Here is a 14,262-nt window from a genome sequence, read left to right as displayed (position 1 = left end):
GTTTATTTTGGGCATGCTTTTCATCCGGATGTGAAAATACCGCCCCCCAAGCCTACAGAGGTTTTAATTGACTTGCCTAGTTAAATGAAGGTTAAATAAAAATAAATACATAAAAAATATCAAAGGATTGCCTTTTATTTGACAGCATGCACAACGTTGGGGATTTTTATTGGAGAAGCAGTTTTAGCCTATCATCACACTGTACTGTCTTTGGTCTGGCTGTCGTTCTGGACCAGATGAGACGCAAGACCATGAAGGCTGGCTTCGAGTTCAACATCATGGTCGTGGGTGAGTCGACAAACACGCGCACACACACACACACACACACACACACACACACACACACACACACACACACACACACACACACACACACACACACACACACACACACTGCCAATTGATATCCTCATACAGTTCAGTCCAGTCAGCTAGCTGTGCAACCTGATCTCACAGTTTCGCAAAGTTTCACTTTCGAAATTCAACATAATATGGATGAACGTCTATAATTGATGCATTCAGTCCATGTAGTTACAGGGTTCATTCCATGTAGTTACAGGGTTCATTCCACTTGGTTACAGGGTTCATTTCACATAGTTACAAGGTTCATTCCACATAGTTACAGGGTTCAGTCCACGTAGTTACAGGGTTCATGCAACGTGGTTACAGGGTTCATTCCACGTAGTTACAGGGTTCATTCCATGTAGTTACAGGGTTCATTCCACGTAGTTACAGGGTTCATTCCACGTAGTTACAGGGTTCATTCCACGGAGTTACAGGTTTCATTCCACGTGGTTACAGGGTTCATTCCACGTTGTTACAGGGTTCATTCCACGTGGTTACAGGGTTCATTCCACGTAGTTACAGGGTTCAGTCCACATAGTTACAAGATTCATTCCACGTGGTTACAGGGTTCATTCCACGTAGTTACAGGGTTCAGTCCACGTAGTTACAGGGTTCATTCAGAGTGGTTTAGTTTAGGTATTAATTCAGAGTGGTTTAGTTTAGGTATTAATTCAGAGTGGTTCAGTTTAGGTATTAATTCAGAGTGGTTCAGTTTAGGTATTAATTCAGAGTGGTTTAGTTTAGGTATTAATTCAGAGTGGTTTAGTTTAGTTATTCATTCAGAGTGGTTCAGTTTAGGTATTAATTCAGAGTGGTTCAGTTTAGGTATTAATTCAGAGTGGTTCAGTTTAGGTATTAATTCAGAGTGGTTCAGTTTTGGTATTAATTCAGCGTGGTTCAGTTTAGGTATTAATTCAGAGTGGTTCAGTTTAGGTATTAATTCAGAGTGGTTCAGTTTAGGTATTAATTCAGAGTGGTTCAGTTTAGGTATTAATTCAGAGTGGTTCAGTTTAGGTATTAATTCAGAGTGGTTTAGTTTAGGTATTAATTCAGAGTGGTTCAGTTTTGGTATTAATTCAGAGTGGTTTAGTTTAGGTATTAATTCAGAGTGGTTTAGTTTAGGTATTAATTCAGAGTGGTTTAGTTTAGGTATTAATTCAGAGTGGTTTAGTTTAGGTATTAATTCAGAGTGGTTCAGTTTAGGTATTAATTCAGAGTGGTTCAGTTTAGGTATTAATTCAGAGTGGTTTAGTTTAGGTATTAATTCAGAGTGGTTCAGTTTAGGTATTAATTCAGAGTGGTTTAGTTTAGGTATTAATTCAGAGTGGTTTAGTTTAGGTATTAATTCAGAGTGGTTCAGTTTAGGTATTAATTCAGAGTGGTTCAGTTTAGGTATTAATTCAGAGTGGTTTAGTTTAGGTATTAATTCAGAGTGGTTCAGTTTCGGTATTAATTCAGAGTGGTTAGTTTAGGTATTAATTCAGAGTGGTTTAGTTTAGGTATTAATTCAGAGTGGTTCAGTTTAGGTATTAATTCAGAGTGGTTTAGTTTAGGTATTAATTCAGAGTGGTTTAGTTTAGGTATTAATTCAGAGTGGTTTAGTTTAGGTATTAATTCAGAGTGGTTCAGTTTAGGTATTAATTCAGAGTGGTTTAGTTTAGGTATTAATTCAGAGTGGTTCAGTTTAGGTATTAATTCAGAGTGGTTCAGTTTAGGTATTAATTCAGAGTGGTTCAGTTTAGGTATTAATTCAGAGTGGTTCAGTTTAGGTATTAATTCAGAGTGGTTCAGTTTAGGTATTAATTCCTAGTGGTTAAGGCTAGGGTGATGGTTTGGGGAAGGCTTAAAACAAAATAATTAAAAGCATTTCATGAAGTATATTCTAGTACTCTCCCTGGCTTGCTGGAGTATTGTGAAGTACCATGGCACAGTGGTCTGAGTACTTGGTCTGTGTGGTCTGAGGATGCTTCACCTCAGAGCATCATGAGTTCAAGCCCAGTGAATGGTGAGAAAGACATGTATTGATGTCCTCAGGACCTTTACAACCATCCCAAATCTAATGGTATTTCTAGTGACCAGGCTGAGCTGTGAACAGAACATTGTATTTGTAAACACTAGCTGTTAGAGGAACTGCTTTTTAGTGCCAGCAGTAGAAACAACATCAGATCAGCTGGTGTTCCGTGTCAGATTAAAGCTACAATCAGCAGTATAAAGCAATAACAAAGCCTATTCCCCACCCCAGTTTCAGTAAAAATCTAAGGGATGGGGCTGGAGAATTGCAACCACTAAAATTCATAGACAGAGCAATGGATGCAAGGACTGACCATCCGTGATATCAAAATTATAGTAAAAAATGTTTTTTAGGCTAATGTCTACATTAACTTTTTTATATAAAAACATTGGAGTAAAAACAAGCTTATATTTTGGGTTCTGATGGGGTGAGACAGTTCATGAGGCATTCATAAGTTATTTTATTCAATGGGTACATATCATCAATGTATCCTTCTGTTCGGCTGGCCGTCAGCATCCTTCTGTTCGGCTGGCCGTCAGCATCCTTCTGTTCGGCTGGCCGTCAGCATCCTTCTGTTCGGCTGGCCGTCAGCATCCTTCTGTTCGGCTGGCCGTCAGCATCCTTCTGTTCAGCTGGCCGTCAGCATCCTTCTGTTCGGCTGGCCGTCAGCATCCTTCTGTTCGGCTGGCCGTCAGCATCCTTCTGTTCAGCTGGCCGTCAGCATCCTTCTGTTCAGCTGGCCGTCAGCACCCTTCTGTTCAGCTGGCCGTCAGCATCCTTCTGTTCAGCTGGCCGTCAGCATCCTTCTGTTCAGCTGGCCGTCAGCATCCTTCTGTTCAGCTGGCCGTCAGCATCCTTCTGTTCAGCTGGCCGTCAGCACCCTTCTGTTCAGCTGGCCGTCAGCATCCTTCTGTTCAGCTGGCCGTCAGTATCCTTCTGTTCAGCTGGCCGTCAGCATCCTTCTGTTCAGCTGGCCGTCAGCATCCTTCTGTTCAGCTGGCCGTAACCAGTATACACTTCCTCAACATAGTCTGAACTAATCTGAAATAACTCAAAGAATCTGTCATTAATTTGATGTTTATGCCGAGGATTTTGGTGCAGTATTTCCCAATGAAAAAATGTGCATGAAAACGAGTCGTCTCTCATTGAATGACAACAAAGACTTTATTTAAGAATCCATACAGTTGACCAATCACGGACGAAGGGGCGTAGACTTCGGCTCCCGAATTTCGGGCTGGCCTCGAAGAAACCCTTACCGAAATCTAAAACAAACAACAACGTCGATAAAATGTCATCATAATATATGAACCAACTCTTCCCAACTGTTCTGTCTAGGAAGCATGCAGACCCCTTAAGACTGCACCTCACCTGGCTTAAAAGACTCTCAAACACACACACACAACACACACACACACACACACACACACACACACACACACACACACACACACACACACACACACACACTGATAACACACACATGCATGGCAGGAGGCACAGGGCTTACCCACAGGAAGTCACAACAGGTGAACAGGAAAGAACTTGGTAGTGTGTGCAAATGCACACACACACACAGAGAGTGAGATGTAGTAAAGAGCTGTGTGTATATAACTGCCATAGATGATTGGTAATTAGTGGTTGAGTCAGGGAACTATGAGCATTATGAAGCATCTGTATCAAAACCACTTTAAACCTCCCTGTAGTGATGTCAGGAGAACATTGACTGTCCTGTTGGTTGATCTATAAACCTCCCTGTAGTGATGTCAGGAGAACATTGACTGTCCTGTTGGTTGATCTATAAACCTCTCTGTAGTGATGTCAGGAGAACATTGACTGTCCTGTTGGTTGATCTTTAAACCTCCCTGTAGTGATGTCAGGAGAACATTGACTGTCCTGTTGGTTGATCTATAAACCTCTCTGTAGTGATGTCAGGAGAACATTGACTGTCCTGTTGGTTGATCTATAAACCTCCCTGTAGTGATGTCAGGAGAACATTGACTGTCCTGTTGGTTGATCTATAAACCTCTCTGTAGTGATGTCAGTAGAACATTGACTGTCCTGTTGGTTGATCTATAAACCTCTCTGTAGTGATGTCAGGAGAACATTGACTGTCCTGTTGGTTGATCTATAAACCTCCCTGTAGTGATGTCAGGAGAACATTGACTGTCCTGTTGGTTGATCTATAAACCTCTCTGTAGTGATGTCAGGAGAACATTGACTGTCCTGTTGGTTGATCTATAAACCTCCCTGTAGTGATGTCAGGAGAACATTGACTGTCCTGTTGGTTGATCTATAAACCTCCCTGTAGTGATGTCAGGAGAACATTGACTGTCCTGTTGGTTGATCTATAAACCTCCCTGTAGTGATGTCAGGAGAACATTGACTGTCCTGTTGGTTGATCTATAAACCTCCCTGTAGTGATGTCAGGAGAACATTGACTGTCCTGTTGGTTGATCTATAAACCTCCCTGTAGTGATGTCAGGAGAACATTGACTGTCCTGTTGGTTGATCTATAAACCTCTCTGTAGTGATGTCAGTAGAACATTGACTGTCCTGTTGGTTGATCTATAAACCTCCCTGTAGTGATGTCAGGAGAACATTGACTGTCCTGTTGGTTGATCTTTAATAGCTTCAACCCAGTCAGTCTGGATATTGTCTGATAATGTCACAACTACACTTGCTCTATTAGTGAACCAAGATCCTGCACATTGCTCTATAGATGTAGAGCTGTCAGAGGAGGTCCTAGAGCTCTGTTTGCTCAGAAGAGAATGTATTTGTTTCTTGTCCACCTGCTGTTTGGCAATGGAGCCCAAATACCACACACACATCTCTCTCTCTCTCTCTCTCTCTCTCTCTCTCTCTCTCTCTCTCTCTCTCTCTCTCTCTCTCTCTCTCTCTCTCTCTCTCTCTCTCTACCTGCTGAGTGTTCTTTGCAGTGGAGCCAAAATTCCTCTGATCTGTTGTGTTGTAGAGCGTTCTGACCATTATTTAAAATAGCCACCCCACTTTGGTCTGACTAATCACAGAACACCACACAGAGGCTGATTTAGGTTGGACCAATCAGGTCAACCTCACATGGTGGCTGCCTCTCCCATGCTCCTGTGGTCAAGCATTCAAGGAGAGGGAGGGAAGGAGAGGGGAAAGGGAGGAGAGGAGAGAGGGAGGAGATGTAGAGCTGTCAGAGGAGGTCCTAGAGCTCTGTTTGCTCAGAAGAGAATGTATTTGTTCTCTCTCTCTCTCTCTCTCTCTCTCTCTCTCTCTCTCTCTCTCTCTCAACTTTAGTTCTGTATCTTCTCTCCTAGGTTTTGCACAACAGAAATGGGGGTTATAGACAAAGTGAAAGGACTGTCAGTCAGATGAAACAGGAAGACAAGCCAATCGCTCTCAGAAAAAGATAGAGACAGGGGTGACACACACACACACACACACACACACACACACACACACACACACACACACACACACACACACACACACGTACTACGTACACACGCAGACACACACAGGTACTACGCACACACACGCACTTCGTGCACACACACACACACACACACACACACACACACACACACACACACACACACACACACATACACACGCAGACACACACAGGTACTACGCACACACACACACACACACACACCACACACACACACACACACACACACACACACACACGTACTACGTACACACGCAGACACACACAGGTACTACGCACACACACGCACTTCGTGCACACACACACACACACACACACACACACACACACACACACACACACACACACACACACACACACACACACACACACGTACACACGCAGACACACACAGGTACTACGCACACACACACACACACACACACACACACACACACACACACACACACACACACACACACACACACACACACACACACACACACGTACTACGTACACACACACACACACGTACTACGCACACACACGTACTACGCACACACACACTCACGTAAACACACACATCAAATTTAAGTCCAGCGACTGTGTGTTCTTCCACAGCAGGAAGGAGGTGACAGGACCAACACACACACACTTCCTGTTCACAATGATCCACTTCCCTTATTCCCAAAATGACTGAAATCGCTACCAAACACACACGCATGCGCACAATCACACACACACACTACCCTGACAGTAACAGCTCCTGACAGCAGACGTGGGATTCTAACAGCTCCTGACAGCTAGTCACATGTGTGTGTGGGGGGGGGTGGGGGCACACTGTGACACACAGTGACACACAGTGACATGTGTGTTGTCATGGTGACCTGAATGACATCACTAATCAGGTGACAGACACGTAGAACAATACTGCCAGTAATCTGACAGTATGATGCCAGTAATCTGACAGTATGTTGCCAGTAATCTGACAGTATGATGCCAGTAATCTGACAGTATGATGCCAGTACAGTATGATGCCAGTAATCTGACAGTATGATGCCAGTAATCTGACAGTATGATGCCAGTAATCTGACAGTATGATGCCAGTAATCTGCCAGTATGATGCCAGTAATCTGCCAGTATGATGCCAGTAATCTGCCAGTATGATGCCAGTAATCTGACAGTATGATGCCAGTAATGTGACAGTATGATGCCAGTAATCTGACAGTATGATGCCAGTAATCTGCCAGTATGATGCCAGTAATCTGACAGTATGATGCCAGTAATCTGACAGTATGATGCCAGTAATCTGACAGTATGATGCCATGTCATCAAGGTTCTGTTAGTAATCTGACAGTATGATGCCAGTAATCTGACAGTATGATGCCAGTAATCTGACAGTATGATGCCAGTATCTGACAGTATGATGCCATGTCATCAGGGTTCTGTTAGTAATCTGACAGTATGATGCCAGTAATCTGACTGTATGATGCTAGTAATCTGACAGTATGATGCCAGTAATCTGACAGTATGATGCCAGTAATCTGACAGTATGATGCCAGTAATCTGACTGTATGATGCTAGTAATCTGACAGTATGATGCCAGTAATCTGACTGTATGATGCCAGTAATCTGACAGTGTGATGCCTGTAATCTGACAGTATGATGCCAGTAATCTGACAGTATGATGCCAGTAATCTGACAGTATGATGCCAGTAATCTGACAGTATGATGCCAGTAATCTGACAGTATGATGCCAGTAATCTGACAGTATGATGCCAGTATCTGACAGTATGATGCCAGTATCTGACAGTATGATGCCATGTCATCAGGGTTCTGTTAGTAATCTGACAGTATGATGCCAGTAATCTGACTGTATGATGCTAGTAATCTGACAGTATGATGCCAGTAATCTGACAGTATGATGCCAGTATCTGACAGTATGATGCCAGTAATCTGACTGTATGATGCCAGTAATCTGACAGTATGATGCCAGTAATCTGACAGTATGATGCCAGTAATCTGACAGTATGATGCCAGTAATCTGACAGTATGATGCCAGTAATCTGACAGTATGATGCCAGTATCTGACAGTATGATGCCAGTATCTGACAGTATGATGCCATGTCATCAGGGTTCTGTTAGTAATCTGACAGTATGATGCCAGTAATCTGACTGTATGATGCTAGTAATCTGACAGTATGATGCCAGTAATCTGACAGTATGATGCCAGTAATCTGACAGTATGATGCCAGTAATCTGACAGTATGATGCCAGTAATCTGACAGTATGATGCCAGTATCTGACAGTATGATGCCATGTCATCAGGGTTCTGTTAGTAATCTGACAGTATGATGCCAGTAATCTGACAGTATGATGCTATTAATCTGACAGTATGATGCCAGTAATCTGACAGTATGATGCCAGTAATCTGACAGTATGATGCCAGTAATCTGACAGTATGATGCCAGTAATCTGACAGTATGATGCCAGTATCTGACAGTATGATGCCAGTAATCTGACAGTATGATGCCAGTAATCTGACAGTATGATGCCAGTAATCTGACAGTATGATGCCAGTAATCTGACAGTATGATGCCAGTAATCTGACTGTATGATGCCAGTAATCTGACAGTATGATGCCAGTAATCTGACTGTATGATGCCAGTAATCTGACAGTATGATGCCAGTAATCTGACAGTATGATGCCAGTAATCTGACTGTATGATGCCAGTAATCTGACAGTATGATGCCAGTAATCTGACAGTATGATGCCAGTATCTGACAGTATGATGCCATAAGGTCTATACAACAGGTATAGACCTTACTGTAAAATACTTACACGCCCTTAACCAACAATGCAGTTTTAAGAAAATTGAGTTAAGAAAATATTTACCAAATTAAACTAAAGTTAAAAAAAGTTATGGCTATGTACAGGGGGTACCGGTACCAAGTCAATGTGGGAGGGTACCGGTTAGTCGAGGCAATTGAGGTAATATCTACATGTAGGTATGGGTAAATTGACTATGCATAGATAATAAACTGAGTAGCAGCAGTGTAAAAACAAAGAGGGGGGGGGGGGGCTTCCTTTGACACTGCCTAGTATACAGGTCCTGGATGGCAGGAAGCTTAGCCCCAGTGATGTACTGGGCCGTACGCATTACCCTCTGTAGCGCCTTACGGTCGGATGCCAGGCAGTTGCCATACCAGGTGGTGATGCCACCGGTCAGGATGCTTTCGATGGTGCAGCTGTAGAACTTTTTGAGGATCCGGGGACCCATGCCAAATCTTTTCAGTCTCCTGAGGGTGAATAGTCTTTGTCGTGCCCTCTTCACGACTGTCTTGGTGTGTTTGGACTATGATAGTTTGTTGGTGATTTGGACCCCAGAGAACTTGAATCTCTCAACCCGCTCCACTGAAGCCCACTACAATATTGTTCCATTTGTCCTGGTCATTAGGTCATCAGTGTCCTGTATGGTCATCAGTGTCCTGTATAGTATTCAGTGTCCTGTATAGTAGTTAGTGTCCAGTATGGTATTCAGTGTCCTGTATGGTATTCAGTGTCCTGTATGGTCATCAGTGTCCTGTATGGTATTCAGTGTCCTGTATAGTATTCAGTGTCCTGTATAGTATTCATTGTCCTGTATAGTATGCAGTGTCCTGTATGGTAGTCAGTGTCCTGTATGGTATTCAGTGTCCTGTATGGTCATCAGTGTCCTGTATGGTAGTCAGTGTGCTTTCATTTTTGGTCAAATTCTCATTTCTGTAAAATGCTTAAAATGAAGGGTAAAATCCAGGTCATGTGACATGAACCAAAACACAGAGCCCTAGCTATAGGATACAGTGGAACATTCTATTAAAAGTTCTGATGAGGTGGATAATTCCCTCAAATAGAATCAGTGTTATGATGAGGTGGATAATTCCCTCAAATAGAATCAGTGTTCTGATGAGGTGGATAATTCCCTCAAATAGAATCAGTGTTATGATGAGGTGGATAATTCCCTCAAATAGAATCAGTGTTCTGATGAGGTGGATAATTCCCTCAAATAGAATCAGTGTTCTGATGAGGTGGATAATTCCCTCAAATAGAATCAGTGTTCTGATGAGCTGGATAATTCCCTCAAATAGAATCAGTGTTCTGATGAGGTGGATCATTCCCTCAAATAGAATCAGTGTTCTGATGAGGTGGATAATTCCCTCAAATAGAATCAGTGTTCTGATGAGGTGGATAATTCCCTCAAATAGAATCAGTGTTCTGATGAGGTGGATAATTCCCTCAAATAGAATCAGTGTTCTGATGAGGTGGATAATTCCCTCAAATAGAATCATTGTTCTGATGAGGTGGATCATTCCCTCAAATAGAATCAGTGTTCTGATGAGCTGGATAATTCCTTCAAATAGAATCAGTGTTCTGATGAGGTGGATAATTCCCTCAAATAGAATAAGTGTTCTGATGAGCTGGATAATTCCTTCAAATAGAATCAGTGTTCTGATGAGGTGGATAATTCCCTCAAATAGAATCAGTGTTATGATGAGGTGGATAATTCCCTCAAATAGAATCAGTGTTATGATGAGGTGGATAATTCCCTCAAATAGAATCAGTGTTCTGATGAGGTGGATAATTCCCTCAAATAGAATCAGTGTTCTGATGAGGTGGATAATTCCCTCAAATAGAATCAGTGTTCTGATGAGGTGGATAATTCCCTCAAATAGAATCAGTGTTCTGATGAGGTGGATAATTCCCTCAAATAGAATCATTGTTCTGATGAGGTGGATCATTCCCTCAAATAGAATCAGTGTTCTGATGAGCTGGATAATTCCTTCAAATAGAATCAGTGTTCTGATGAGGTGGATAATTCCCTCAAATAGAATAAGTGTTCTGATGAGCTGGATAATTCCTTCAAATAGAATCAGTGTTCTGATGAGGTGGATAATTCCCTCAAATAGAATCAGTGTTATGATGAGGTGGATAATTCCCTCAAATAGAATCAGTGTTATGATGAGGTGGATAATTCCCTCAAATAGAATCAGTGTTCTGATGAGGTGGATAATTCCCTCAAATAGAATCAGTGTTCTGATGAGGTGGATAATTCCCTCAAATAGAATCAGTGTTCTGATGAGGTGGATAATTCCCTCAAATAGAATCAGTGTTCTGATGAGGTGGATAATTCCCTCAAATAGAATCAGTGTTCTGATGAGGTGGATAATTCCCTCAAATAGAATCATTGTTCTGATGAGGTGGATCATTCCCTCAAATAGAATCAGTGTTCTGATGAGGTGGATAATTCCCTCAAATAGAATCAGTGGTCTGATGAGGTGGATAATTCCCTCAAATAGAATCAGTGTTCTGATGAGGTGGATAATTCCCTCAAATAGAATCAGTGGTCTGATGAGGTGGATAATTCCCTCAAATAGAATCAGTGTTAAAGAAAAGCTGATCTCAGGTCAGCTGAGCGGCAGGTAGCCTAGTGGTTAGAGCGTTTGGCCGGAAACCGAAAGGTTGCTGAATCGAATCCCCGAGCTGACAAGGTAAACATCTGTCGTTCTGTCCCTGAACAAGGCAGTTAACCCACTGTTCCCCGGTAGGCCGTCATTGTAAATAAGAATTTGTTCTTAGCTGACTTGCCTAGTTAAATAAAAATGTAAAAGGTCACACATACACACAGTCTACCCTGGTCAACACTAAACAGTGTATCTCTGTCCTGTCTTTATCCTACAGGTCAGAGTGGACTAGGGAAGTCTACCCTGGTCAACACTCTGTTCAAGTCTAAAGTCAGCCGCAAGTCCTGCAGCCCTAACTACGAAGAGAAGATCTCCAAGACTGTCAAACTGCAGTCCGTCAGCCATGGTGAGCACACACACACACACACCAGATATATACACATACACACATACACCCACTATAATGTGTTCTGCTGTACAGGCTCATGTCCTGGATGGTAGATGTAATGTTTCAGTTCTCAACACTGGCTTGGCCTACAACTATATAATTAAATGTCCTGTCCAGTCATGTACAAACACACACACATTTACACTCTACTCTCTACTCTGTCTGTTTGCCTTGGAGTTCTCCCAGATCCTCAGAGGGGAGAGAATCACACAGGGACAGATCAATCATACTGACAGACTGTGTGTTTGTCATTCTAATGCATTCTAGAAGGGAGAGAGAGAAAAAAGAGAGAGTGAGAGAGACAGAGAGGGAGAGAGAAAGAGAGTGAGAGAGAGAGGCAGGGAGAGTGTGAGAGAGAGAGAGAGAGAGAGAGAGAGAGAGAGAGGGAGACAGATAAAGAAAGGGAGAGAGAAAGTATGAGAGAGGGAGACAGCGAGAGCGAGAGAAAGACCTGTTGCCACAAGAAAAGCCCAACCAATGAAGAACAAACACCATTGTAAATACAACCCATATTCATGTTTATTTATTTTCCCTTTTGTACTTTCACTATTTGCACATCGTTACAACACTGTATATATACTTAATATGACATTTGAAATGTCTTTATTCCTTTGGAACTTCTGTGAGTGAAATGTTTACTGTTCATTTGTATTGTTTATTTCTCTTTTGTTTATTATCTACTTCACTTGCTTTGGCAATGTTAACATGTGTTTCCCATGCCAATAAATCCCTTCAATTAAATTGAATTGAGAGAGAGGATGTGTGTGTAACAGGTCACTGTGACCCTAATACATAATCACCAGTCAGAGGAACCAGCTGAGGAGAGAGCCCAGTATGCCCAGGTAGAACCAGGAGAGGAGAGGCCGTAGGTAGAACCAGCTAAGGAGAGGACAGGTAGAACCAGCTGAGGAGAGGCCCAGGTAGAACCAGGAGAGGCCCAGGTAGAACCAGGAGAGGAGAGGCCGTAGGTAGAACCAGCTAAGGAGAGGACAGGTAGAACCAGCTGAGGAGAGGCCCAGGTAGAACCAGGAGAGGCCCAGGTAGAACCAGGAGAGGAGAGGCCGTAGGTAGAACCAGCTAAGGAGAGGACAGGTAGAACCAGCTGAGGAGAGGCCCAGGTAGAACCAGGAGAGGCCCAGGTAGAACCAGCTAAGGAGAGGACAGGTAGAACCAGCTGAGGAGAGGCCCAGGTAGAACCAGGAGAGGCCCAGGTAGAACCAGCTGAGGCCGTAGGTAGAACCAGCTAAGGAGAGGACAGGTAGAACCAGCTGAGGAGAGGCCGTAGGTAGAACCAGCTAAGGAGAGGCCGTAGGTAGAACCAGCTAAGGAGAGGACAGGTAGAACCAGCTAAGGAGAGGACAGGTAGAACCAGCTGAGGAGAGGCCCAGGTAGAACCAGCTAAGGAGAGGACAGGTAGAACCAGCTGAGGAGAGGCCCAGGTAGAACCAGCTAAGGAGAGGACAGGTAGAACCAGCTGAGGAGAGGCCCAGGTAGAACCAGGAGAGGCCCAGGTAGAACCAGCTGAGGCCGTAGGTAGAACCAGCTAAGGAGAGGACAGGTAGAACCAGCTGAGTAGAGGGTTATAGTATATAACTCAGTGGTAGTTAATTAACCTACCAGGTAGAGGGTTATAGTATATAACTCAGTGGTAGTTAATTATGAAGGCGTAAATCTCACACACACACACACACACACACACACACACACACACACACACACACACACACACACACACACACACCACACACACACACACACACCACACACACACACACACACACACACACACACAGTGTTGAGACAGAGCCAGTGAATAGATTTTATTTTTATTTTACCTTTATTTAACTAGGCAAGTCATTTAAGAACAAATTCTTATTTACAATGATGGCCTAGGAACAGTGGGTTAACTGCCTTTTTAAGGGGCAGAATGACAGATTTTTACCTTGTCAGCTCGGGGATTCGATCTAGCAACCTTTCAGTTACTGGCCCAACGCTCTAACCACTAGGCTACCTGCCCCCCCACCTGCCTTTAGTTAAGGACTACTAAACCTGGCCTTAGCGCCACGGGGGGGTTCTGTATGGTTTATCTTCAGGTGTGTTAACCAGCCTACTCCTGGGCCCCCCACTAGGCTACCTGCCGCCCCCCACTAGGCTACCTGCCGCCCCCCTCTAGGCTACCTGCCGCCCCCCACTAGGCTACCTGCCTCCCCCCACTAGGCTCCTGGGCCCCCACTAGGCTACCTGCCGCCCCCCTGTAGGCTACCTGCCGCCCCCCACTAGGCTACCTGCCGCCCCCCTCTAGGCTACCTGCCGCCCCCCTCTAGGCTACCTGCCACCCCCCACTAGGCTACCTACCTCCCCCCACTAGGCTCCTGGGCCCCCACTAGGCTACCTGCCGCCCCCCTCTAGGCTCCTGGGCCCCCCTCTAGGCTACCTGCCACCCCCCTCTAGGCTACCTGCCTCCCCCCACTAGGCTACCTGCCTCCCCCCACTAGGCTCCTGGGCCCCCCTCTAGGCTACCTGCCTCCCCCCTCTAGGCTACCTGCCACCCCCCACTAGGCTACCTGCCTCCCCCCACTAGGCTCCTGGGCCCCCCTC

The 14,262-nt window shown here is 44.1% G+C and overlaps 1 protein-coding gene across 1 annotated transcript in view; it reads left to right on the top strand.

Moving 5' to 3' along the window:
• The first annotated feature begins 230 nt into the window (after positions 1-230).
• The window catches only part of LOC106606337 (neuronal-specific septin-3), a 37,065-nt gene continuing 23,033 nt past the window's right edge, over positions 231-14,262 (top strand). Inside the window, exons 1-2 of the mRNA XM_045715911.2 lie at positions 231-288; positions 11,494-11,622. Coding sequence (XP_045571867.2) covers positions 237-288; positions 11,494-11,622 — 181 coding nt within the window. The 5' untranslated portion in view covers positions 231-236. The remainder of the gene's footprint in view (positions 289-11,493; positions 11,623-14,262) is intronic.

Source organism: Salmo salar, chromosome 03, assembly GCF_965601325.2.
Source record: "Salmo salar chromosome 03, fSalSal1, whole genome shotgun sequence".
In the NCBI taxonomy this organism is placed as follows: Eukaryota; Metazoa; Chordata; class Actinopteri; order Salmoniformes; family Salmonidae; genus Salmo; species Salmo salar.
The sequence above is the reverse complement of the archived record's forward strand: the minus strand, read 5'-3'. Positions and strand labels throughout refer to the sequence as shown.